Source organism: Cephus cinctus, unplaced genomic scaffold (assembly GCF_000341935.2).
Source record: "Cephus cinctus unplaced genomic scaffold, Ccin1 Ccin1_scaffold0617, whole genome shotgun sequence".
Classification (NCBI taxonomy): domain Eukaryota; kingdom Metazoa; phylum Arthropoda; class Insecta; order Hymenoptera; family Cephidae; genus Cephus; species Cephus cinctus.
In genome coordinates, this window is record NW_014333261.1 from 559,266 (window position 1) to 586,946 (window position 27,681).

The 27,681-nt window shown below is 39.4% G+C and overlaps 5 protein-coding genes and 1 long non-coding RNA gene across 6 annotated transcripts; 4 read left to right on the top strand and 2 right to left on the bottom strand.

Annotated features, from left to right (window-relative positions):
* Nucleotides 1-643: 643 nt before the first annotated feature.
* On the top strand, nt 644-3,219 carry LOC107269245 (GDP-mannose 4,6 dehydratase). Its single transcript, XM_025086515.1, has 7 exons — nt 644-1,126; nt 1,280-1,522; nt 1,581-1,773; nt 1,838-2,070; nt 2,139-2,354; nt 2,421-2,489; nt 2,546-3,219. Exons 1-7 carry the CDS (start codon nt 1,073-1,075, stop codon nt 2,606-2,608), a joined length of 1,071 nt encoding a protein of 356 aa, XP_024942283.1. The 5' UTR covers nt 644-1,072; the 3' UTR covers nt 2,609-3,219.
* Nucleotides 3,125-4,700, bottom strand: LOC107269247 (fork head domain-containing protein FD2-like). The gene is made up of 2 exons (XM_015742882.2): nt 4,051-4,700; nt 3,125-3,984 (listed from the first exon to the last, which is right to left on the bottom strand). The coding sequence occupies exons 1-2, from the start codon at nt 4,570-4,572 to the stop codon at nt 3,784-3,786; spliced, it is 723 nt and encodes a 240-aa protein (XP_015598368.1). The 5' UTR covers nt 4,573-4,700; the 3' UTR covers nt 3,125-3,783.
* On the top strand, nt 4,200-4,818 carry LOC112494566. Its single transcript, XR_003060106.1, has 3 exons — nt 4,200-4,296; nt 4,485-4,585; nt 4,699-4,818. It is a non-coding gene; the product is annotated as an uncharacterized LOC112494566 (long non-coding RNA).
* Nucleotides 4,819-6,186: 1,368 nt separating this feature from the next.
* Nucleotides 6,187-10,137, bottom strand: LOC107269242 (retinoid-inducible serine carboxypeptidase). Its single transcript, XM_015742873.2, has 8 exons — nt 9,991-10,137; nt 9,180-9,412; nt 8,753-9,094; nt 8,461-8,683; nt 8,203-8,367; nt 8,031-8,108; nt 6,485-6,639; nt 6,187-6,407 (listed from the first exon to the last, which is right to left on the bottom strand). The coding sequence occupies exons 1-8, from the start codon at nt 10,040-10,042 to the stop codon at nt 6,339-6,341; spliced, it is 1,317 nt and encodes a 438-aa protein (XP_015598359.1). The 5' UTR covers nt 10,043-10,137; the 3' UTR covers nt 6,187-6,338.
* A 4,988-nt stretch (nt 10,138-15,125) lies between these two features.
* LOC107269244 lies at nt 15,126-17,989 on the top strand. The gene is made up of 3 exons (XM_015742877.2): nt 15,126-15,218; nt 16,237-16,298; nt 16,368-17,989. Exons 1-3 carry the CDS (start codon nt 15,204-15,206, stop codon nt 17,533-17,535), a joined length of 1,245 nt encoding a protein of 414 aa, XP_015598363.1. The 5' UTR covers nt 15,126-15,203; the 3' UTR covers nt 17,536-17,989.
* Nucleotides 17,990-24,428: 6,439 nt separating this feature from the next.
* LOC107269251 lies at nt 24,429-26,893 on the top strand. Its single transcript, XM_015742886.2, has 3 exons — nt 24,429-24,547; nt 25,188-25,279; nt 25,369-26,893. Exons 1-3 carry the CDS (start codon nt 24,524-24,526, stop codon nt 26,657-26,659), a joined length of 1,407 nt encoding a protein of 468 aa, XP_015598372.1. The 5' UTR covers nt 24,429-24,523; the 3' UTR covers nt 26,660-26,893.
* The last annotated feature ends 788 nt before the right edge of the window (nt 26,894-27,681 follow it).

Genomic DNA, 27,681 nt, shown 5'->3' on the forward strand with positions numbered 1-27,681 from the left:
TAGGCTTTGTCATGATTTGTTTTGCACTCATTATCTTATTCTGCTTCATTTATATACATCGTTACATTGTATAATTTTTTATGGATCTTCTGTTCAGTGCATACTTTTGGTTTTACTATACATAAATTTTTAATCCGGTACACCTGAACGTAACGTAACCAATAGCAACATCAACATAATTCAAACGTCTTTATCTATCCACTTTCACTTCTCGCATTTCTACTGAATTATAGCACTGGGTTTCGTTAAAGAACTTTTTTTTAGCACCATATCAAAATCTACAATCAGCAGATTTTGAAGCGTAGCCTTCATAAAATTTGCATCTAGACTTGCCATAACTCAACCTACTTGTGTATCATAACCTCTCAATCTGACAGCTGTAACAACACTGTAGCAGCAGCGGCGCCCCTAACGTCACGAGCGCAAACTTATCAGTCCATGATGTTACATTAAATTACAGGCAGAGTTTCCTTCGCGCACTTTTCTGCCTTTTTTATTATCAATTTTTTAAATAAATAAAATACCTAATTATAAAATAGGTGCATATATAGTATTAGGTATGATTATTTTATCGATTAAAATAAGAAAAAACGAAAATTCAAGCTGCATGTTAGTTCCCTATTCTGATTGGTCGTTCATATCAGCTTGTGTAAACATTCCATTTCTACTCGATTACTGGATATCATGTACCTCACAAGTATTTATAACTTTGCTAGCGGTTTTAAAGTGGCATTGTTATATTGTACTGCACCGGCTTTTAACTCAAACCTTTAAAGTTCGTAATTTATATCGTGATTTAACCCTTATAACGATACTGAACATTATTTTGGTACCCTTATTATATCGGGTTGTATATTTTAATATGTAAGTATAAACTAGTGATTGCTTTTCCTCTTTATCGCAGAGCGTTATATCCTATTGTATCCGCTGTCATGTTATCAAGCTGACATTTTCTGCCACGTATTTGATTCGTAATATCCTGATTGTATGCAGTATTATCACACACGCGCCACGTTTACCGTTTGTTTACCTACATATATTTAGCACCGGACTCTATTAAATAGAAAGTGAAATGGCAGGAAGTAACGTCAAGCATGTTGCACTTATAACTGGTATAACCGGACAGGTGAGTTTGCTTTGACTATTTTATTGTAGATAATAAAAGAAATATTGTTTTTTGAGTGTGGTCAATGAAGCAGTGATGTTTGTTAATAGTTCTGTTTTAATTAATTTGATTTGTCCATGTGTAGTGAATTTGCAGTTCGTTTTTTATTTACAGGATGGTTCATATTTGGCAGAGTTTCTTCTCGAGAAGGGGTATGATGTTCATGGTATCATCAGAAGAGCTAGTACTTTTAATACTGGACGTATCCAGCATCTTTATGCAGATCCTAAGTCTCACCGTCAAGGCAAAATGAAATTACACTATGGAGATATGACAGATTCTAGTTGTTTAGTTAAAATTATTAGTTTGGTTCAACCAACTGAAATTTATAATCTTGCAGCACAGAGCCATGTGAAGGTATGATATTTTGTTATATATCTATGACATTGTGTTGTAACTCCTTTTACCTAATTAGGTAAGCTTTGAACTTAGTGAGTACACTGCAGAAGTAGATGCAGTTGGAACTTTAAGATTGTTAGATGCCATACGAACATGTGGACAAGAAAAAACTGTGCGGTTTTACCAAGCATCTACTTCGGAGCTTTATGGCAAAGTGGCCGAAGTACCACAAACGGAGAAAACACCATTTTACCCACGATCACCTTATGGTATATAATCTTACTATAGTAACATTTATTTTTATATTTGTATAATGTCACAACAATATTTCAGCATGTGCTAAAATGTATGGATTCTGGATTGTGATAAACTACAGAGAAGCTTACAATATGTATGCTTGTAATGGAATATTATTTAATCATGAGAGTCCACGAAGAGGAGAAAATTTTGTTACGAGAAAGATCACAAGATCAGTTTCTAAGATACATCTAGGCCTTCAAGAAGTTCTAGAGTTAGGCAATTTAGATTCTAAACGTGATTGGGGACATGCGAAGGATTATATAAAGGTAAATAATATTAATATTTCATTCCACTCATTTATATCGTGTATTGAAACTTGTATGGTTATATGTAGGCAATGTGGCTGATGCTCCAACAACCGACTCCTGAAGATTTTGTCATTGCTACTGGTGAAACACATAGTGTTAGGGAATTTGTGGAGGAAGCATTCAAGCACGTTGGACGAACGATTAAATGGGAGGGTGAAGGAGTTAATGAAGTTGGCCTTGATGCTTCATCTGGTCAACTTTTGGTTCGAGTCAATCCAAAATATTTTCGACCAACGGAAGTGGTGAGATACTTATATTATTAAGGTACAATACTTTACTCTTGACATTAATTATTTAAATGCATTTAGGATTTGTTGTTGGGTGATTCCACCAAAGCCAAAGAGAAGTTCGGATGGGAGCCTACAGTCACTTTCAAGGTACGCTTAATTTTTCTTTATTAAATTTGCAATATTTATATGGGGAATTCTTGCAGGAACTCGTAAAGGACATGGTGGAAGCCGATCTAGAATTGATGAAGAAGAATCCTAACGCTTAAAAGTATTATACTTTCTTTTTGAAAGTAAAAGCATTTCACAAGGGTATACTCCGAAATTTAATCCTAGGTCATAAAAGTTAATGACAGTCCAACATTAAATTCTTCGACGATCTATTGGCTAATATGTTTCATTTGCGATCTTTATCAAACTTTATAGTATACCCTGAAAAAGGAAGAAATTATCTTCGAGTCTAGAAGATAAAAACTTATTAATATCCATGTCAGCATTTTCCAGTGATATACGGAATTACAATAGATCAATTTCAAATATATTCTTATCTATAAATGACAACCTGTATGTATGTATATGTATATATATCTTCCACGGTAATATATATCACCATGGAAGAATTACGAAATGATATAAGCACTGTCGCCGTCATATAATTTTACAACTTTAAGTACAACGCATGGAACTTGTGCAAGATTTCAAAGTCTTCAGAACATTCCCAGTGAAATTAATTGTGGGGACGTATATGAAAGGAATATTTTAGTAACAAGCACAAAGAATGTGAATAACTATCCATGAGCGATTATCGTTCATATATTTGTACATACATTATAATACTAGTCCCACAGTATTGTTTCTGTGTATTACGCAGCATATCGATTGTTATACGTAAAAAATACTTGTTAAAATACAGAATTTAGAATAAAATAATTTTCATTTCATACGAAACCCTGCTTTCTCATCAAACCAAAACATAAATTCGCGCCTTCCGCGCCAAACTGACGGTTTGCATGTTACTCGACAAGTCAAGACGCGACGCATGATTTATTGAATTTCTAAGAAAATCGTGTTGATGCTCAACTACTCCCGTTTGGAAATTTAACATTCGAACTGCGCCTTTGAAGAAACAAACACTGGCATGTGTGATCGAAGCTGGTGTTAGAGTCGTTAAAGTCCCTAAACAGTAAACAGGCCACGCTCGTATTGCTGTTTTATCTGCCGTTACGAGCAGAAATTTCACTTCGCAACTTGTTTTGCACGTTAGGACAATGAAGGGAAAAAAATACAAGTTTCAAATCTGCAGCTAACAGAAGAATAAGACACTCGTATTTGTGGCACTACGAAGAACAGAAAAAGAGGAGCAACAACAATCTTATCGGTTTGTATACGATTCCCTACCATAACCTGATTCGTGACACTTGGATACAACAAAAGCTGTCATGAACTAGCTGTTGTCAATACTCGGCGATTTCTTGAGTATGTTATCTATTGTAAACATACTCGATTTCCCACAGTGTTTTGGTCGATCGACAAGGCTTGTTTCGCTGGACGTATCGTTGCACTTGGTGTCCAAGATCCTCGTGGAACATTCATTGTGGCTCCGATTGCGGGACGCTGCATTCGCCATCAAGTACTCCGACGGAATCTGCGCAAAAGGTATTCGTTCCTCTTCGAATGACTAGGATAACGAACACTACGTGCAGTTTCTTACCGGCAGACTGCATTGTTGTGGCTGTTTTGTTTGCGAGTAGTTACGTTGTTTCCGCGTTCTTCTCCTACGATAGTTCCCATGTTCGAACATCTCGCTGGCTGATGGATCCAGGGTCCAGTAACTGCCCTTTCCGCCAGAATGTTCACCATCGCCGGGTGTCGCCTTGTCCCGAGGAATTTTAACGAAACAGTCATTCAGACTAAGATTGTGCCGTATACTGTTTTGCCAGCCTTGACGATTTTCACGGTAATACGGAAATCTTTCCATTATAAATCGATAAATCCCAGAAAGCGTTAGTCTCTGCTTAGGCGACGAATTTATCGCCATCGCTATCAGTGCAATGTAAGAATAAGGCGGCTTCTCGTAGCGCGGGGTTGGTTTAAATCTTGGTAATGGAAATGCCCAAGTCAAATGAGATAAGTATGTTGTATTAGGTAACGCTTGACTTCCCAATAACATTGAGCTGCTCAGATTATAATAACTCGAGAGTGGACACATCGTTGGAAAAATTTCGTCCATCATAAGAATCTATACAGTAAGTTAAATCTATCGGCAAGCGACCATAGAATTATTACTTGATTAAAAAATCATTTACAATAATAATATACTATCGTAAACGATCACGATAACCAGACTATTTTCTTTCAGGTATTACGTCCAAGGCACAGTATTATATCACACATATATTACTCATCTGGATTCACAATCGAACATCCTCGAATTTTCACTCAGGACCAATTAACAAAGGATAGAAGCAAGTATAAAAAGAAGATAATTCGCCTATACTCCTGAAGATTTCAATGGATGGAAAAAGCGTATCTTGTCCAAGGCGTATAAGAGAGAACTGGGAAACCGATTTGCCGTGGACCAATTCACTAATGAAGGGTGTTTAATTTGACACGGGGTAGACACGGTACCAGCCCCGCCCACAGATTTCCAGTGAACTCCCGTTCGGCTTTTGAGCCGGAGGGAGTTACCTATCCCAGAGCAACTACGACCGCACTACATGTTTTATTGCTGTTTACACATATGCTGTCCTAACACCCACGCCGGCAGTAACCCAGCCAATATGTAAACAGTGTTGCGGTAATTATACCAAACCGCGCTTCTAGGAACGTTGCCTCTTTCTTGACGCAGCCCCGACGACACGAACGTGTCATTTCAGTTGCCGTCGTGAATCCAGAGGGTGAGAAGTTCTACGAGACTAACGGGCTTATTTGTGTATTCTTCGGCCGTGGCAACGGTCCTCCTACTATACAGCCTTCAGGGTACGCCCTGAGCTACCGCTGAAATATTAAAAAACAAATCTTCACATAATTCAACGACTATGGGAATCCCTAGGAAATCATTGGATTAGAGTGCCACGTAGTACTACTCAGCTTAGACGCCTTTATCTCTTTGCCGAGAGTTCATATATTTAGACGACATTCAGGGACCATCAAAATATGCAGGGATCTACTTGGAAAACATGGGAAGCCGAGAACAGGATGGCGAAGCTTGTATGTGCATCACTGAGAAAATACTACATTGCCACCGGGACGGAGATAGTGCCGAATAGTTTAACATTCTCTCGCTATTAGTCTTTTTTTTTTTTTTTGGTACTAATTTATACTCTGACCTTATCCCGTATATCGCCAAAGAAGATGCTTCGAGAAATATGAAGTCTCATGCGATTGCATCGCGTGGAATAAATCAGCATCTGCTTACCCAAAGCCAAATGTTTGCGAATGGGTCGTGTCTTTACGATCTCGCGTCTACGGGGCTTCAAACAATTCTCTTTATTGACAAATTCACCGACGCCTGCCAGCCAGCCACCAATTGTCGGCTCTGTGACGTTTATGCGCTGTATATTCGCAGCAGTCGTAATTACTTATTTTACTCGTTTTACTTACTGGTCAAGTCTGCCACGTTAAGTCATAACACGGCATAACTCGTACAGAGTTATAAAATGGGAGAGGAGGAAGAAGGGATAGGAAATTCGTGTGCGAACATCCGGACCTAGTAAGAGGAAACCTATGGCTTCTTCGTCCGCAGAGCTTCCCCACCTATGACGATTAAATATTTACTCAAGCAATTTAGCCTTTTGCAACGTCTTCATATCGATATGTAATACCAATGTAATACATAAGTATACAATTCTCTCTTAAGACGGGTAAATATTTATTTAACTTGTTGAACCTTTCATAGTCTATTGCTTTCTTCGTGTGAATTTAAGGTAACGCTGTATGATCTGTGGTCTTGTACAGTCTGGTATCAGCGATCAAGGGTTTAGAGTTTATTTGGTATTTCTAGTCCCAAGCGTTCCTCGTTAAATCGGCTAACATGGCCTCCGTCGCTTCAGGATTGTCCGTCGGTACCTGATGAAGCATTTTTTTCGTGTAGGCATTCGATAAGTATAATTGTTAGGGAGCAACTTTAAAGAGAAAATCTTTACCATGTGTCCGGATCTGTCGATCCAATACATTTTCAAATTTCCGTACTGCTTGATGTAACCCTCGATGACATTATCAACAATCAATGGGTCTCTCGAGGCAGACTTCCAGTCACTCGCGTTTCTCCACTTGAGTCTTTCCACCCATAGAAGCGTGCCTAAGTCCAAGAAGATTGCAATTTCGAGTGTTGTATCAATAGAAAATGGCCAAGAAATTTTTTGTTACGTTCACTACAGAAATATTGGAAGAATCGTCTATTGGCTGAATGTGTGTCAAGATAGCATTATGCAAAGTTATTAACCCTTCGAAGCATGGGGGTACTCGGTAGACAACTCCTATGTAAAGACATATAGTAATTTACAGCCGATTCAAGCGAAAATTGATATTAAAAGGTTTCAAGAGTCATTGAATTCGGATCTGATGTCACAATTTTAAAATTCAAAAAAGCTGATCCAAAACGACGGACGAAAATGCAAAAAGTTAATTGATTTAGATTAATGTCGGTACTCCGGGGTTTTTGGGGTTGCCGATTACGAAATTGAAGTCAAAATTTTCAAAATCAAAATTTTAGCACGAATTTTTCATGCAAGTTGGCCTATTTTTTTTAGCATTTCAGTCCGCCATATTAGATCCGTTATTTGAATTTTCGAATGTGAGTTCAAATGCGTAAGGGACAATCGACCCGCCACGTTAAATTCCAAAATTATTTAACGAAGAAACTCAAACATTCAGCATTATCCTGATCAGTTTAAGTATACTGAATTTAAGTTCAGTGGAATCTTTGTTCATCTTTGGCAAGATGAGATATTCATTTCCTTAGTTAAACTGCACCTGGTATAATGTACAAAATTTTATATTCCATCTGTCAAAATCGGAGTCTGATACCGCTGCCGGACTATAGATAACAAACAGAAAGTAAATCTTTGCTAGTGCGCGACGTATTGGTGGACTGAACCATAGTCTGCTGCCTTCCATTTGCGTGGCCGACCAACTCATTTACTACGTTCACTACCTTGCTATAGTCATCCAAGAAACTCTCGATTGATCAGAAGGTACAGCTTGGCTCTCCTTTCTTTCATCTTTCAAGTATCTAAGGATGGACACTTTTCACCACCGCCATGATCACTATAGACGGTCCATGAACGCCATCTTCTTGCCACACTTTGACTACTGTTAGGCTGCCTACGATGATATATTCGATATTCTCTGACCGTGACTACCTATCACGTTGTTTCTTTTTCCCGGCCTGTGTTCAATTCGTATCCGACTATTCTTTAATTTTGTGCTCTTTGACTTTTTCTCTACTTGCTTTTCTTATGCCCACGCGCATATCCAAAAGTCATCTTTAAGCTGTCCTATAGGCAACCTCTGTGCCATTAGACGACTTTTGGACATTATGTGTTGTTTGGGTGGTTTTATGTAAATATCTATATCTCTGGGGGTCGTAGGGGTACTGTCCCGTGGACATTAAATAAAATATATATATATACATACGTGAAGATAATTAAAAAAAATATTCCTAATTAATGAAGACACTGTCGTCATTACCTGGAGTATCAACGATGAGATCGAGCTGCCCTGTAAATACTAGCACTGTCAGGTCTGTGTTATTCAATAGGGACTCGACTGAAAAAAAGGATTATTTATATTGACGTATTAAGACAACCTCTTAACTCTTTGCTCATTATCTTAAAATTAAGCTATACAAATATCTATGTACCTTGGTCGGTAACTGGTTTCATAAAGTCTACTTGAAGAAGATCGAAAATCATTGAGCTCTGACTCCCCCAGGCAACTTGAAGGCCCAATGCTTTTTTAACGGCACCGTTCATTAGCTCGTCGAGTAACTCGTCAGAATCTTCATCCAGACCAGTCGAAAAGTCGACTGTGAAGTTTTGAGAGAAAGTGAAATGCGTTAAGGTTATTTGGTAATACGTTGAATAGATCAAACATAGAGCCAGCTAATCCCAATTAGCACCTTTTAATAACTTATCCTTCGCGGAACGATCCTCCAATATCTCATTCGGACGTTTTTTGTAGAGGATGTTATAAAAGTCGATATTATTTGTCACGCGATATATCGCCGATTCGGTCAAGCTCCAAAGATTAGTCGCTATAAACCATTTTTCGTTATCTACAGCCTTCTTTGTCAAGTTCGCCCGTGCTTGGATCTTGTCATGACCATTTTGGTCAACCATACCCTGAAAAAGATTATTTATGCTAAGTTGGTACTTGCATGTATTTTATAATAGGGAATATTATTTCTTTACCATATTCAAGAGATAATCGGCCCAGGTCATCACGGAATCTATTGGGGAAATCCAAGAATCTCCCATGGCGACTCCTTTAAGATTACTCTTTATGCTACCATTTTTCTGGGCTTGGTACCAAACGTTAGCGAATTCAGCTGCCATCTTTCCGCCATAAGATTCAGCCGTGATGTATGTTGGGACTGATGCGAAGTCTGGAAATTCAAGTAAGAAACTACGAATGCATTCGAGTAGGTCAGCTGCGATCTGAGCATTTGTTTTTGGAAAGCCTGACAATGTTGTTGAGAAACTGAACCCAGCGCCGATTGGATTGTCGATGAAGAGGATATTGTAATCCTTTACCTGTAAAGGTATCAATCGTGTAACGATATTTCCTGATTTTATTAATTTAAAATAATTATATAAAATCAAACATTCGTATTCTTACCCAAGTGTAATTTCTGTAGTTCAAATGGAGATCGAGCGGTCCCAATTCCTCAAAGTTGCCATATCCTGTTGAGGATGCACCTGGTCCACCTTGAAGCCAGATGAGCAAAGGCTTCTCATAATAAGAGATATTCACTTTCGCAGTCGTGTAATACAGCCACCAGAACATGTGTGCATTTGGCCTGACAGTCACGTATCCCCATTCCTGTTCACCAGGACCGAATCCAATTTTTCCTAGAAAAATTCAGGAACGTCATTTTTCATTGAAAAGGCAAAAAAATTAACTACAGACTGTAAATCGTGCAGATCATCCATTTATTATACACATACAACTAATCAAGCTGATAAATAATTATTGCAGTTGATAAACAAAATTTTAACCGTCTTATCATAGTGAAACTGGGTACTCAATACAAATGTCAAAGTATTATTTAGCGAATACTTCGATTCCGAATGACGTATCGAAATTGATGAATTATACATTCAATATCCGTATAATCTATGCGATTATACTAATATTTATAATTTTGACGTTATCCATAAAGATCTTGATAGAAGGCCCACGCATTGTCAAGCTTTAGAAAGTTCCCAGCTATTGTTACATTAATTTGAAAGTTAATAGAAAGATAAACTCAATACCATAGGCCAGTAGCCAAATTTTTATATCGAACACGCCTACCACTTGTCGAACATAAAAAATATTTATAAAATACATAATCATTCAATTCGTTTCGAATTCTTTTTTTTTTTTTTTTTTTTTTTTCAATATCTGCTTAGATCAGGAAAAACAGTGAAGAATTCACTTGACTTACCGAAAGCTCCGGTCGCTAGACACAGTGCAAAGAACACGAGTTTAACACGCATGTTCGAGAGGCAACTTCACTGAAAAGCGTGCAGCTTGCTAATGTGAAGTACATTCTTCTACGTCGTTCTTATAAGCCGTTATATGTATCTACTATCAGTAATCTATGCACAGATAACACAGTGTGCCAGTTTAAGACAATCGACTGATTGTACACCACTGGTTTGTGGATAATATACATTAAATTTGCTAATAACCCTTTGAGTGCTATGGATGCATAGAATGTGCTTGGCAGGCGCTTAAATTTCAAGAGTTTTCCACTCACAGGGTTAAATTAACGTAACTAAAATAATGGAAGCAAATATGCAGTAAAAGCTCGACAATATTTTAGCAAGCGAAATAATTTTTTGATCCTATTTTTGAAAAGCATGTTACAAATAAATTTTTTAGAAATATAATTTTTTTTTTTTGAAAATTATTTGCAATCCATTTTTTTAAATTACACTGTCCAAACAAAAAATTATAAAAGTTATGAAATCTTATTACAGATAGCACGCAGATTACTATGTCGGTCTACGATAACGAGCTCAACGATCGATACTCTGTATAAGAAATCTGAGTAACGATTGGTCTTATAGATCTCAATAATGATATTAATGATATTGATATTTTTATTAACCACTTAATTAAAAATCACGTTGATTAGGCATATGCAGCCTGCTGATAAATGTTTTTCGTGGGACAGTTTAAGCCTGCACGTCCGATAAAATTGTTGGATTCAAGTCGATTTCAAAAATTCATAGAAATCAACATTATCGATCACCTTGAGGATCAAGATCTTTAATTCTCACCTTTTCTATCTTGAAATCCTCTAAAAACATTTTACAGAATTTACTGATATAATTATTAGTCACGAATAAGATTGAATCGATTCTCCGATAACTTGTTACACGCTTGTAATTCGATCGAATGAGAATATTTTTCAAGAACCCGATCACGCCTATGATTTACCCGGAAAAGGAGCAAAGGTCCAGTTCGCCATTATAATGGTCACGCGACTCCGTGAACGAAAGTCAATAGAGGAATAGTCGTCGTACTCCTTTTCTTCAACATGATATACAGCAAACTGTTGACCTTAAAAAAAATTATGTTAACGATGTAATTAAAAACTGTTGTTTCTCCTTTCACCGATCCTCACGATATTTATATATACATTTTTCGATAACTCACTATTTTTATTCCATTACGGTCCAGCTTGATAAACTCCGGTATAGCTCTTACGTCTATGGCAAGTAATTACCATTACGAAAATACCTCTGTGAAAGCAAATGAAACTAATAAATAAGTAACACGGTGTTCGACCTCTTTTGGAGAAATCTCTTCCCCGCGGGTATAAATACGTCACATAAAATTGACTTGACGCAATTACTTTTATACAGTAACAATTAGAAAAAGTTTGGAAATATATTTTATCGTCGCGCTGTAACCAGCGCGAATGTTATTTTTAAAATTACAATTTCGCCTTCATTTTAGTAGATTTAGCGAAGACAGTCAAGACCTTAAAACAGTATAGACCTTGGGTCTACGCTAATCAGTAATACGTTGACAAAATTCCAATTGACATCTATAATAATTTCGCCCACTCTTATTGGCCTGTAAATGCTAAATTATAGAGATATAAAAATCCGAGATGAGCAGAAGTCCTGAAAGAGAAAGCTGCACCGTCATCATATATCTATTCATTTGTCGGACCATGATATGTTGACCCCTACAAGGTGTCCCGAGAGAGACGAATATAAAGGTAGAGAAGAAAAAACAAGCCATCACTATCATCATTGGCGAATTCTCTATGCTAAGAACGAGATCCATATCCGTCAGAGTCCTGACAGTTGACTCCATGGTAAACTGATCTAACGATACCTTCACCTGCCACAGGAACACGTGTACCTCCGCTGCCCAACATGCATATCTAGTTTTGCGTTACATGTTTTTCATTAAGATTCAGTTGTCGCAGCCATAGGATCTCTCGTACATATACGTAACGAGCAACTGGATAAAAACACGCAATGATAAACGTAAAGAATACGTAAAATACACAGGAACAAGTTTGCGCAATTGGATATGAAATATCATCAGATTCTTTCACGCGGGATAAGAGTAAAAAAAATATCAATATTTGTCTGACTGGATAAGGATACGAAAAAAAAAAAAAAAAAAAAAAAAAAAAAAAAAAAAAAAAAAAAAAAAAAAAAAAAAAAAAAAAAAAAAAAAAAAAAAAAAAAACGATATCACAGCAAAAGCGGTTTATTATCATTGACCAAAAAAAATCGAGGCGCGAAGATTGTTCGTGCTAGGTGAAAAGTTTTTCAGGGCCGAAGAAAGGCTGACGTGTAATTAACGTATAATTACGTAAGAAAGATGATAACAGGCAGGTTTGATTTGGGTCATTAAAAGAAATTATTGGTAACCAGCTCTCAAGCAATTTCTCAAGGCCTTATTTTGGTAGGCGGAGCAATGCTGCCGAAAGCTTTCGTCAAATTAAACGACGAGCGTCGTACAGTGAATATTGCGTAACTTTAATTCTCTTTCGTAATGATTTCGAACGAAAGGATTTACTATCGTCGCCTTGGACGGTGTGTGATTGATTATTCTTTTTCATTTAGTTTTCAGTTTCTGAACGTAGCAGGAAGTCGATATGTTACTGGTACATTGTTGACACGCGATGCGTAGTCAATAGTAACCACGAAGGCTGGTTGACAGTACGGTGCATGCATTTCTTTTATTTCCAAATAGTTCATGGTTTACCAATCGGCATTAAACCGTCTAGCTTGTATCATGTAATACTATTTGGCTTGACCTGCTCGTCACGTAGATCAGTGATAGTTTAAGCATAGTCGATCGTACAAAGTATTCCAAAAAAAAAGTCTGAAATCAGGGTGCGCCAGGTGCTTACATTAATGCCATTGTCCCCTATGAGGATAGTTTCTAATCCTAATAACGCGCGTAATTTGCACTTTTCACCGTGAGACGAGAGCGCGTATCGCCTAGGAATCTCGATGATTTCTAAAAGCAGCTTTTAGCAAGACCAGAGAGGAAACCTTGATTATTTCTATGGGAAACGGTAACGGCGCGACTGTCTCGTTAAATCTGCGTATTCGTGCGTTTGCGCGGTCACGCCTGCCTGCTATTTCGCGTTGCAGAAGTTAAATGCTGTTAAGGAAAAAAAAAGGCTAATGGACTTCTGGCGTACGCTGGGTAATTTCATGTGTATTTTCTTGTACCCTGTACACAGGGCTATGCTAACAGTCGGTTTCTAGTTCGTACCGATGCCAGACGTCCGCGATGGCCTATGAGTTTTCACTGCCTTTCCGTCGATGAAACCTCGCTAATGCGTAATGCGTAATCGCGGGCAATCCGCCATAAAAGTACAGGAATCCGTACGACTGCCGCGTTCAGCCAGCTCGCCAATTGATTGCACAATATGCCAGCAGAATGACCCGCAGCTAAGCTGTAATGGAGAGTGAAACAAAGTTCTTCGTTACTTCCTTGTTTTATCATATGATACGTTACACGGTACAAATTTCGTTACGCTATTGCCCGGTTACGTAACAGGAGACTCGTAAATATTCGAATTAGGATCCCTGACATGGCAAATAAAAGACCGTTCAAGCTTCCTTAATCAAAGGGGACATAAATTGATATGGCAGTCCAATTCGCTTAGGCATATCGTATAAAAACCATGTAATAGCTTGTATCGATGTAAAAAACTATTAATCCTTCGACTCACGTGAAACTTTTTCTCTTGGATTCTGTACCGTCATTGCGCTTACGCTTAACGACTTTCACTGGCTGTCGCTTCCTCTGTAGCATCCTTCACGTAAACATGTATGCATCCGATGGACGTATATACGTACTATACCCATCGTAGCAATTGGAGGAGTCAATCGAGATGATTGTGTGAAACGGCCGAGGTTTCCCGTAGAATAACGTAGAGATGGCTCGCTTTGGGAATAGCGAAAAGAGAGGCTTTTACATTAATAACATACGGAAATGTATTTCCTTAGCCTTCTCGATTCTCTGTACGCACGTCTATATATGTGAGTATCGAACGCGCATAACATTATGCGGGTGTTTTACGTGATGGCAATTATATAAAAAATTATTCATGACGAATTAAGATCGTTAAGTGTTACAAAAATAAAAACTTTCCTTTTCGGTTTTATAATTTCTTTTTTTACTTTCCATGTTCATTCCTATACAATATGAGTTTTTGATCTCCTATTTCTTCAACCAGGTATCTAACGACCGCTTTATAATCGTTAGACGCGTTTCGTGTCGAGAATTTGAGGTTATGTCCTTAGACATTTTTCGAGCGGAATACCGTGTAAGTACTTTGAGCATGTATTCTCGCGCATGCGCGTATACGTATGTTTGAAATTCGCTGTGGCACTGCCATCCTGAGGCACTTTCGCGATTATGGCTCAACAGTGAGATTCTTTTTTACACTATATCGAAGGAAAGTCTCGATCCTGCATCGCCTGCGGTACGACACGAGAGAACTAATGGTTTTACGGAAGTGCGGAGACACCGTATACACACGTGACAGTGGAAAAAACAGTATTTCAGCTGTACGTAGATGATTTTTCTTCCGGAAAGTCATATCGATTCAGGAATCGAGAGAGAGAATGTTTTCAGTCCACTGATCGATAGATTGACTGTATTTCTGTGCTGATTCAAAAGCGTTACGGTTGCTATAAACGGGATTGAGGGTTTATGCATAGACAGTTTGCGTGTTTTCGCTGAATTTAAAGCATCCACGGGGCCATTAATATTTTACTCAAGGTTTAAGGATTATTTTATTCTCATGCCGCGTTCACCAAGGGAACCAGCTCTCACCATTGCATCTCTTTGATTGCGCAAGTTTATTGTGGTCTGGTGTGTTTATGCCAATGAAGTGATGGGCATTAAATACGAACTCCTAACACTGAACCTGGAGGTACTCGTGTCCCCACCAGAATAGTAACAGGGTACGGCGCTTGTTAGAAGAACAGCCTGACCCCCATATAGTCATCACAAGGTATCCCTCCTCAAAATGTCTCCATGCCCAGGGCAACATCTAGGAGGTAAGACTCGCTATAAAAGCGACGGAAATCTTGAGGAATTCGCCAGAACAGTGACGAACCGGAAAAACGGCAGTTTTTGCCGTGAAAGATTAAAGCCAAAATGCGATTTACCCTGGTTAGTGTTTATTCGCTCGCTGATTTACCGACTAACCTTATTTTTATGTGACGTGAAAGTGCTGGTGCTGTGGGAATGTCAAAGGATGCGCGGAGAAAAGTTTAAAAGAGAGAAATACGACGTCTGAACCTTTAGTGAGAATTTGAGGAAACTGACCTCGGACGCGGGTCCATAAAGAATGAGACTAGAAAATTATTTATTATGAAAAAAAAATTCGTTTTTTCAAAAATTTTTTTTTGTCATTCAAAAATATATATGCAATCAGTGTCACTGCTCTCAAAATAAGTATTGACTGTACCTATCCACGCGAAATAGTAAATCGTTTGATTGACGCTAAATCTACTTATGGAATTTACGGAGCTCGGATAACTGTCATTGTGTAATGTCTATTGCCAGTGGTAAATGAATGATAATTTTATGCACCGAGTTCAGTCCTTGATCTTGACTTCGGTCGGGTAGCTGGAGTCAAGTGCCGGTATTATTATTCTCGTAACAAGAGTGAAACGCTCTGTTGAGAGAGGTCGTGTTCAATGATTACGGTACATTGCGATTTCACTGGTTTCAACTGAGTTTGGTACAGGGAAGAATCGCTGATCATCACTGTATACTTCCGAGATTCCACGCTCGTAAGGTTACCGTAAAAAGTACGGGGAATTGACCCCATTTTCACAGACGCAATTATCTGAGCTCGCCTTTGTCGAACTTTCGCTCTTGCGGTCGTAAAGGCCCATGCGCGCTTGTGTATCGGTCGTTGGGACGAGCGAAACTCGTGTACGCGACGATACGGTGGGTCGCCAAAAATGAGGATAAGGAACACGTGTATGTGATGGTTAAAGAAACGTCATTGCCAAGACGCGAAACGGGTTTGCGTACAGACTCTTCCTGACTGATGATTTTATTTTTTTCTCTTTCCTATGTTTTACTGTACCTTGAACTTCACTTTCACTTAGGCCCTTTCCATGAAGCTTCGTGCAGATCCTTAAGAATATCTGGGAGTATTAATGTCGGACCTTTTTAGGTACTGCTAGGGTGCTTGTTTGTCGTTTCGGCGCTTGGGGATCCTATCAGAGCTAAGAAAGAGTGAGTACAGAGTTTTAGGTTAGAGGAACTCGGGGGCCGGTTGGTATAATTTGAAATTATGATTTTTAGAGCACCGAGTCCGCAGTATGGTGCCCCGTCTGATCAGTATGGTCCTCCAGCAACTTCTTATGGTGTACCGGATGCAAACTTGGGAGCAGGATTAGGGGACTCTTACGGAGCTCCCCCGCCAGTGCCCTCGGGATCTTATGGAGCTCCTGCTGACAGTTATGGACCTCCGGCTCCCAGCTACGGAGCACCTTCACCTAGTTATGGCGCTCCGACCTCTGATCACGGATCCTTTGGGGGATCAGGATCATTCGATGGGGGCTTTGGTGGGGGTTCTGGAGGCTTAGGACCTGTTTATGGTGCTCCTGCACCTTCCTATGGTGCTCCTGCACCATCTTACGGAGTCCCAGCTCCTTCCTATGGTCCTCCCGCGCCTGTTCACCATGAGCCACACGGTGAATACAAGAAGAAATTAGTATGGAAAGCCGAATGGAAGCAAGAATGGAAGACGGAATCTAAAATGACATGGAAACAGGTATGGAAGAAAATTCAGGTACCAGTTTGGAAGGAGATTCAAGTGCCAGCATGGAAAGAGATCAAGGTTCCTGCCTGGAAGAAAGTTCAAAAACCCATCTGGAAAGAGATCCAGGTTCCCATCTGGAAAGAGGTACAGGTACCAGCTTGGAAAAAAGTTTGGAAGCCAATCTGGAAGGAAATTCAAGTCCCTATATGGAAGGAAATCCAGGTACCAGACTGGAAGAAAATTTGGGTACCCGAATGGGTAAAGATAGGAATACCTGGCGAACAATACGTCGGTAAGGATCACGAGGGATGGCAATACACTAGCCATGATCTGTGGAAGAAAAAATTAATCTGGAAACCTGTCTGGAAGAAGATTTGGAGAACCGAGAAGAAGCAGGCTTGGGCGACAGACAAGAAATTGGAATGGAAAGAAGAATGGAAACAGATCTGGAAAACGGAAAAGAAGCAGGCTTGGGTCCCTGACAAGAAACTCATCTGGAAGGAGGAATCTGTCCAAGTTTGGGTACCACAAAAGAAACAGATCTGGGTCACGCAAAAGAAGCAAGTTTGGAAAGACGAGTGGAAGAGCAAATGGGTGCCTGTCTGGAAAGAAATTCAAGTACCAGCTTGGAAGAAGGTCTGGAAGCCAGTGTGGGAGAAAGTTTGGGTCCCTGCCGAACCCCATCATGAGGAACATGGTTATAAATAAGTACAACAATATTCAATTTACCAACAGTTCGAACGTGACATACGCATCAAGCTTCCATTCGTATCTCACCGTATCAGAGGTCATAGTATTCCGGCCCTGCCACGTTATATCGCAACGCGAATTTTCCTTGCTGGGAAATTCTATTTTAACAATTATACATATCTGTCATGTACATATATTTTCAGAGATGCGATAACATGGAAAGTTTTACCATCCAATTTATATATGCATCAAAATGTCAGCGGGGAAATAACGAAAACTACCGGTATCGTAACTGCTGGTAGTCCAAGAGCAACGCGAATGACGTTCCGACGAAGCGTTCACCGGTCACGATAGGTGCATCTTGTAAATAATGTTAATGAATTTGAGGACGGGTCTCGATCCGACTGTTATTTTTGTACTATTATACCTATTTGTTCATTTTTTAATAAAATAAAGATATTTTACAAGAAAATTGAATTTACGTCTCAAAGGAAAAATAAATGAAGTAACTCCTTTTATTATAATATTGACAACAGTCCAATATAAAAGTATGAGCCAAGCCGAACTGTCGCCCTCATAAGATTCATCGCACACGGAAGCACTCTGGCTTCTTTAGCATTTAATCTTGATTCTCTACACGTTTTATCTTTACTAACTCACTGCTTTTACATTCCAACACGTATAACCCCAAGATTTCAACTAATCTTGATTCCCGAAGTAGCTGAACTCGTTACGCACAAATCGGCGCTTATGACTTTTGACGTCATTACGGTCGATTTGCATGAAAGTCTTCTCTTCAGCGACTCTAACGAGTTTCTATCGTCTCGTTTATCCGAGACGGCGAAATCGGAAGAAGATGCTTTCTAGGGATAAGATACATCTCAAGGGAGCAACACGATCCTTGTGAATACCCCAGGGTCATGAAATGGGCCCATGACCTTTACTTTCTCCTGGTACTTTGACTTTCCTTCACAAGCATGGGACCCCATTTATACGCGCCAATCTGCTTGTCTTTAAGGAAACCGGAAATAGTCTTCCCTTAACGGGATTCAGGTGCATCTTCTCGAAGCATTTAATTACGAAAACTTTTCTCGTTCGCGATTACGGCTGCAGAACCTACAAAAAAGCGTAATTAATCGCTTACTAATTAAGAAGAGTAAGAGCGCGTGAAAAGTGTTGTTTCTCTGAGAATAATTCACAGGATTCCTTTGAACGAGGTTCTATTAAATATGCCGCTTCTTTTTCTCTGAAAAAAATGTCCTCTCTCTCTCGTACTAGCGTAGGATTTTATTCTCATTCAGAGAGAGCCACACTTGACCCATTGGATCTTATAGAAATTCCATCCTACGCACAAAGACACACCTAAGACAATTTTTCTCTTTCTCAAAGATTTTTCAATGGCGAATAAAATTATTCACTTTCGAACGACCGTACAAGTTGTTCAGACCCCTGGAAGCAGTCACGTCCTCAACATTTCCCGTACGTATAAATCTTATTCGCGATATGACTATACATATAGCATATATACATTTATATGTATACAGTACTGCAACTAAGTTTAAGAGAAAGGCTTCGTACCGATGCACATAGCAAGTGAAAGTCTTCCCGTGTGAAAACCAACCCTAATAGCCTTCGACCTGTCGGAAATATCGATCCGATAAAGGATGCATAAGCCAGACGCGAATAGCACATGTCGCCGCATTTCTCAAGAAATTTCTCCAGGGCTTCGTCTCAGCGAATGACCGACGAGTCCTGAATCTCGGTGCTTTTTAAAAGAAATTCTCCCCACTACGCAGTCGGGGTCTCATTGGTCGAATTGGTCGCCACCACCTTGACTATAGTTTCTTGAATCTCCCACTAAAGGTATTCCCACGTACTAGCTGTGAATATGAAAAATACAGATTTAAATACAGGTAAAATCATACATGAAGTTAAAAATTGTCGATGAAAATTTTTTTCATTTTAATTCTTATCACCCGGTCGGCATTAATGTCCGTGATGAAAATTCGGAATATTTACGGAAAGTTCATTGAATAATGATCGAATCTGGTTTAACCACAAGAAATCAGTCTATCGAAAGTTGATCATGCTTTATGTATGGCGTACGTTCAGCCATGTGGACTTATACGATCACATGTATTACCCAATAGAAAGTGAGTCGTGGATATACACACGATTTATACAAGAGACCTGCAATCGAGCCATCATTTTTGAAAATACTCATAAAATCAATCAACATCCAAAAGCCGTGACAATTGTTTTATCAGTCGATAACATATAATACCGATAGATATAAATTATAAAAAATCAATCTTTTGTTACGGCCAATAATTGAACGTGATTTTCAAAAATTTTCTTCAACACCCACTCACCGTGTAAACACTCTCCTGTATTTATTTATTCATACGACCCAATTCCACGATGCAGCCGTTTTCAGATTTACATCCTGGTGTGTTTATATCTGAAAGCCAGTTATGCTTAATTTCATAGTTTACGTCATATTCGGCAAAATGTTAATGCAGGACCACCACAGTGGTATCTTAGCATCCTAGCCATAGCTAGTCTCCCCTGTCCCTTTTACGAGTAGCGATCACTTCCGGACACTCTCAAATTCAAAAACATACAAAAAGACAAGCACGTCATTCAACGTATAAAAAAAGATATACAGACTCGCACCGTTCCTAATATCCACTGACAGTCCTTAGGCGTTTGGTGAACAAGAAAGTTCATTAACTTTGTTGCGCCCAGCCTGAGGAAATAGACGCGAGACTGTGCGAAGTAAAAGGAACTAAATGCAGCGATCCGTCAATTAGTACCAAGTTGCGACTGCCGTCGTCTTCCTCGCATCGATACTAATAGAGAAAGGAAGAAAATTAGTATGAGTATTCAGTCACGTTCGATCAACGAGTAGTATCATCTACTAGCGTCGTTATCAATATTCTAAGAAGTCAAATTAATAAAACTATTTAAATCAAGGACTGTCTTTACTACCACAATAATGGACGATCGCGAATCTAAAATTTTATCTGAACTGTCACGCACTGTCTCTCCTACATACCTCGTCCAATTTTCTGCGTGGCCACGCATTAGCTAAAGTAGATTATGCAGGACGCGACCGGCCAATAACTATCCGGAGTATAAACGAGCAAGGCTACTTTCACGTAACTATGTATGGAGTGACACACACGAACCCTGCACAGATTCTCCATTCTTCTGTTTCGATCCCGCAAGCTTTTTGCCGTGTCGCGATCCGTCGAGAAAATTGGCCTCTGCTAGAAGATCAAGCTACTGACATTAGATAGCTCTCGAAGAAACGGTACATGGTACCGGTTAGGATCTTTTGAAAAACTGTATGTATACAGTGCATCGGAACGAAGTGGTCACTTGACAAAGATATATGATAAAATAAATGGATACCAGTATTCTAACTTTAGGAAATCGAAAACTACTCTTACCCTCGATTAATTTAATAGTCATTAATCATAAACCCGGTCAAGATTCCCTGAATTACGTATAAATGAATAGATTTCATGCTCGTGCATCGCAACTTTCTCGTAATGGATCTCGCGTCGATATGTACTCTCCATGAGAAGTTAAAGAGCCATAATGCATTACCGAGTGGATGCTCTAGGTGACCCTAGCCTCCATGTACATGATTATGATCCGTATAAGCTATAATACATAGTTGACTATGTAAACCTTTTTTTTCTTGTTAGCAGAGAAACAAAAAGGTCATAAGTCGTAGTAGAAACGCATTAAGTGTCATTAGCCTTTGATAAAGGAAAGAGGTAGGCGAAAAAAGATTTGTTGGCCAGTCTACGGTACTTGGAGGAAGATAGTTGTTTCGAGGAAGAATCTTTTTTTTTGCTTAGTCATGGCCTCGTGATTTCGCGTTCACGTCTTGGGAGTAATGTCTACGGATCTTCGAGGATGGCTGCTCGCAATGTGATCACTGGACTGGTACAAGCATACTCAGCAGGGTGTATCTTCTTTGTACAAGATAAATACTCGGTCAGGGACGTGGAAGTAAGATTTCTTTGCTTGCTTTTTTAAATACGAGAAATAGGTCCTTTTGATCTTCTAAGATCCAACTAGTATAGAATTCAGGATACTTGTTTTTATCTATCAAAGACGTGTCTCGCACGAGACAGTTCCGATTCTCACAGTTCTCCAAACACGGGAATACGTCTTGTAGAGAGTCGTGGCTCCGCGTTTCCGTCGTGGGGTCTACAAGAAATCGTGTTTGTGCACCTCGAGAAGAATCCGGTTTTAAAGGAAAAGAACGACCTTGAAAAATTTCCTTGATTCAAGCGAGTGTATACCTTGATAATGACTTTAATTAGTCACCATTTTATAACGGGAAAAGGATTTCTACTTTTGCACGTATCTCTATAAAGATTGTTGGTGGCGGTATCACCTGAAGTTGGCAACGCATTTGATTCGTACGTTGAAACAGTGGTTGAATAACTCTATTTATTTATAATCTGTATTAACAAAGCTGTATGTACGTGCATCTCGTTACGCAGCGAACTGCCGACTGCCTTCAAAGAGAGTCTCTTACATCAATTGGTCACTTATCACTTTCACTGAACGCCTCCATGTTACTCGACCGGATGGGTGACGCCGTGTGGGTAAACATATATGAACCGTATCCTACGTGTTTCTATGTTGCGTACGTGGGTCACGGATTCGGAGTAATAGACTTGGCGAAAACACGATTAGCACTCTAATTGCGTGAAGCTCTCAGGTTGGGTAACGTTTACCTAAATGGAAACGCAGCCAGTATCGTTATTAGTACCAAAGCCACGAACCCATTGCCTGCACTGACTTGGATTACATAGCGAATGCCTTTCACTGAGAATCTTTCGGGCTAATAAATAAGGTAGGTTTCGGTTATTTTGGGAATTCTTAGATTAACTTTTCTATGATATACTCGAACGTAAAGGGAAATATCGTAATAGGATCATATTGAAACAGCAAAGAAGGAACATATTGAAATAGGAAATCAGACGTAGTGCGTATATTTACATACATTGCTAATGACATTTAACCTAAAAGAATCGGTACGATCTATCTTGATAGATCCAGTTTCTGTCGTACGGTTATTGGTAGGTTAATGTACGCGTAATAGGACATACAGTTGACTATTGGTATCGTTGCTTTAAATTGAAACTTTCTTCGAATGGTTGTAGGCGCTACTCGTGTGACAAACTTATGATTTTTATGAGTCCGAGTAACACGACTTTGGAGATTACGGATGTATAATTTATGCGGAGAATTTGATAAATCGCCTATAGTGTTGAGACGGCTTATAGAGATCGGAATAATAATTAAATACTAATGCTGATGCTACGACGATCTGGCTATAGCAATCGCCCCGGGTGGTGAATTTTAGGGCAAGGCAACCTCTTTTAATTGGTTGATAATTGTACGAATAGCCGATAGTTCCGACGCGTTGTTAATATAATTTATTTTTATAAGGATCATTGTATTTCAATGGCGTATTTCATAACGTACTTTCGATCGGGTCATCTCGAGAATGAATGAACTATTCAAGGTTTAGAGCATCAATAGAAAAATATTTAGAAAGCAACTCGAAATTTAAATATTCAAAATGATACTTGTACGAAATAAAATGTGTAAGTTTTATACAATTTTTTTTAAATGTGTTGAACAATCAAGAATTAAATTAGATCAATTTTTTTTTCATGTACCCTTATGAATGATCGATCGATCCAATCGATCATGATCACCGCTCAATTGATCTAAACTTTTTTCTATAAAAAAAAGAGAGTTCAAGAATTTTATTGCCCACGCGTATCTTAGTTCCGGAAGTTCATAGTTAATGTAACATCATATAAATAAATGATCGTATGAAATAACGAAATCGGCCAACCATCGGTGAAACTTTTCTTACGTCCTGGATTCTGGAAAGCGAGCCGAATATTAAGAGACTCGCATATATATAATATATCTGGATTCAAAAATCTGGAGCAAGCGTAACCTTGTCGTGGAGTTACCGATCGTAGCCTGATGTGATTTACAAACCGGAATAGGCGAGCGTGATAGTTTCGCTTCTTAGTAGAGCATTTCTCCATCATTCCAACTCGTGACCCCAAGGAATTTACTTTCGTCGGAATTCCGGCTGGTAAATAAAAAAAAAGCGGAAGTACAGCGAAAACTAGAATTCAACAAGAGAGTATATGAAAATAAATGAAAATTCTGTAATTATGCCCATAACTATGTATATACACCTTATACGGAGTACCGTAAACATTGTACTAATCTTACACAATGACTAATGGACCCGATGACAGATCATTTTATCTCATCTAGAACGACCTTGAAATTAATCTAAAAAATGGTCCACGCTACTCTAGCGAAACTTACTCGTAAGCAGAAAATTTCTTGGGAGTCCGATGCGAACGTTTCTTTCCCGTGGGCGGTGAAACTGTACAACGAACGGGACTCGATAGGGCCCAAAAGTCAAGGAGAGACAGGTTCTCCCCGATCAAGAAGCATGCTCGAGTTTCTGCGGCAATATCATGAATATCTGGAGCAAGAGTAACCTTGCTATACGTAACCTTGCGCCTGAACTTCAGCGTCCTGGTAGGAGCGTAATGGCGGCTCGTGTTGGCTGGCAAACTTCTCGATCACTTTCTCCGTGCGATGGTAATCGCTTTCTGGGTGAAGAGACTAAGACCGTGAGAGAAGTAGAGAAGAGGAAGGTTCACGTAAGGTCTTTCGATCACCGGACCCATGTACCTGGGTGGACACGACTCTCCCCACTTCCACTTCCACCTACCACTTCCACGGGCTCCACTTCCTCCACCGTGACTGCCTTCTTCGACCCATGTCCGTTTCGTGCATCCTTCCCGGCTTCTTGGGGAAGGATACGCGCCTATATAACTACGGCGTTCCGCTGATTGGACGAAGTAAGCTACGTTTTCCTGAGCCTAGGGAACAAGAATTCGCGCCCGAGCCCAACGGGCGGCACCTCGACATTATGAGAATTCGCCTGAAATGCGCGGTTAGTTTATTGTATTTAACAATCTTATTTACTTGACAGCCTATCCGATTTCGTTCGTCGGATTTGTCTATGCTTGTAGCTGGGCAATGTTAAGTTGATTTAGTGGGACGTTTTGACGATTGTCTTTTTTTATTACTACTATTGCACTCGAGCACGAATCTTGGGTTTGTATCGGGAACGACGATCAGATTATATTGTTGCATGTGTGCTTGAAGCAATTTTTACTCTGTTTTGTTGGTATTTTCTTGGCGAATGCACTATTTGGGGTTTTTGTGGTACTAAAATTTATAAAATGGTGTGTCAAGGTGTATTTTATCGATCGGTCGAAAGTGATCGCGGATGCGTTTCTTTTAATTTCATTATGCGAAGGCGGAGAAAGTAGAATATACTTCTTTTTTACTTGGATTCCTTCCGGCATTGCTTAAATTGATTTTGGCCCCGGGCTATTTCTCGAATGCTAATTAAAGTCCATTTTAACAAAATAGCCGTAGCAATCTATTGACGACGAACCGATCGATTGATAGCGGTAATCGATCCATTGTGTCATGTCCCTTTGTGTTCCTTTTATTCGGCATTCATGCAGACTGGGGCAACTTTCAATTCTTATTTTATCTTCTCATTGATGCTTTTTTTTTCTTAGGCTGCACTAGTAGTGCTACTGCAAGTCGTTCTTGTGGCGAGTAAGGCCTTGGATAAAACACAGCTGCAGCAGCAGACACAGCAACAAACTCCGTAAGTTTCTTCAATTAAATATATATATTTTATCAAATGCTATTGTGACGTAGATCAATTGAATAAGAGACTTTATTAATTTATTCTAGATATGGTACAGCGGCTCAAAAAAGATGGGGCGATGAAGAGGGTGGTTACAACTACGGAGCACCAATAGGTGATCACCATGAAGAGCATCACGAGGAACATGATGATCATCACGATCATCATGATCATCATGATCCAGGTTACTGGAAAAAGAAGCTGATCTGGAAACCTGGCTGGAAGAAAATCTGGAAGCCTGCCCAGAAGCAGATCTGGAAGCCCGCGTGGAAAAAGATCTGGAAGCCAGTCTGGGAACCCACGCAAAAAGCTGTTTGGAAGGAAATTCAAGTACCTGCTTGGAAGAAAATTTGGAAACCGGTCTGGAAGGAAATACAGGTACCTGCATGGAAAGAGATACAGGTGCCGGCATGGAAGAAAGTCTGGAAGCCTATTTGGAAGCCAATAAAAGTACCTGCGTGGAAAGAGATTCAAGTACCAGACTGGAAGAAAGTCTGGAAACCAATATGGCGAGAGATCCAGGTCCCTGCATGGAAAGAAATTCAGGTACCAGCATGGAAGAAAATCTGGGTACCTGAGTGGGTCAAGGTCGGCATCCCTGGTGAACATTATCATGGTACCGATGATCATGGCTGGCAATACACAAGTCACGACCTTTGGAAGAAGAAGCTAGTCTGGAAGCCGCTATGGAAAAAGTACTGGAAACCAGCGAAAAAACAAATCTGGCTACCTGATAAGAAATTGGAATGGAAGGAAGAGTGGAAACAGATTTGGAAGCCAGCGAAGAAGCAAATTTGGGTGGACGACAAGAAGCTTGTATGGAAGGAAGACTGGAAACAGATCTGGAAACCAGCAAAGAAACAAATTTGGATCCCTGACAAGAAGCTCGAATGGAAGGAAGCTTGGAAGCAAGTATGGAAGACAGATAAAAAGCTCGAGTGGATTCCTGATAAGAAACTAGCTTGGAAGGAAGCATGGAAACAAATCTGGGTACCGGCCTGGAAGCAGATCTGGGTACCAGGTTGGAAAAAGATCTGGAAACCCGTCTGGATATCCGAATGGTTCCCCAGTGAAGATCATCACGATCATCATGGACATGGATGGGAGGATCGCAAAGACACTCAAACCCAAAAACCTCAAATAGTACCATACAGTCTTCAAGCAGCTAATCAACAAAATCAACAACTGACAGATACCAACAGAGTAACATGGGACAGGTCTCTCCAGGTGGGGCAACCCAATCAAAGTCCATCGACGTTATCCCAAGGTCTGGTACCGCCACCGGTACCAGCAGCCAATCAAGACAACGGTAGTTCATTCAAATTTCCCAGTCGCTAATACAGATAATTCCGTAGCACGTACAAAACCCGTGAATGTAACATAAGCCGCTGTATATATTAATTATAAGATGCATAGGTACTTTAGCGATTGCTACTCGACTGATGTGCCCTTGTATATGGGGATTTGTACAAGTTGTCCGTTACTATTGACTTTATACGCTGTTGTTGTTGTTAGTTTTTATATTGTTAACTAATTCTCATATAAATAAACGTCTATTAATATTTTGTTAAACAGTTCAAACTTCTTTGCCATATTTCTTTTCCCATCATTCTTTGTATCGTCTACCAAAAATCTCATATTTACATGATGCAATCACTTCGACGTACAGGCACTTTTTGCGCACTATATTTATCCATGCGTGCGAGTGCTCAGTCTGGTGCGTGATTACTACCAACCTGGAGAAAGTAAGATCTGTTATGGAAGTAACGATAGCACGGAGTTTGTTCCAAGGAGAAAGTCTCTGCATCACCCACACTTTTTACGAAGGTATAAATTAATTCATACACAAAACATGCGTGAGTATATATCAGACTCGGGTGAAGGTGCACATCACACGCCAGGGACATTAAGATTTCAAGTGTCAGCATTGTCAATGACTTCTTAACGTCAGTGAAACATCATCAGATTTTTTTTACAACCTTTTAAAATTAACTTTAGATATTTCCGTGTGCCCAGGAGAATTTCACCGGACACCGGAATTCTCGTTATCTTAATTCATCGTGAATGAGAAAAAAGATGGATTCATTATCTGAAACTCGTGCGAGTCTCACGCGAGCATTTAACTGAATATTCTCGCGGTTTAATTGTCTACCTGATTTCCAAGTAAAAATTTTAAAAATTTACCAACAAGTATTCTTCTAACTACTTCCGACCGGCTGAACGTAACACAATGCGTCCATACGTTATATGTGATAAGAATTATGAATAAAAATTTGTACGGATGACAAGTGGACGTTGCTTATTAAAGTGTCAGGTGTGAAATCTCCACTTTCAAAAAAAAAAAAAAAAAAAAAAAAAAA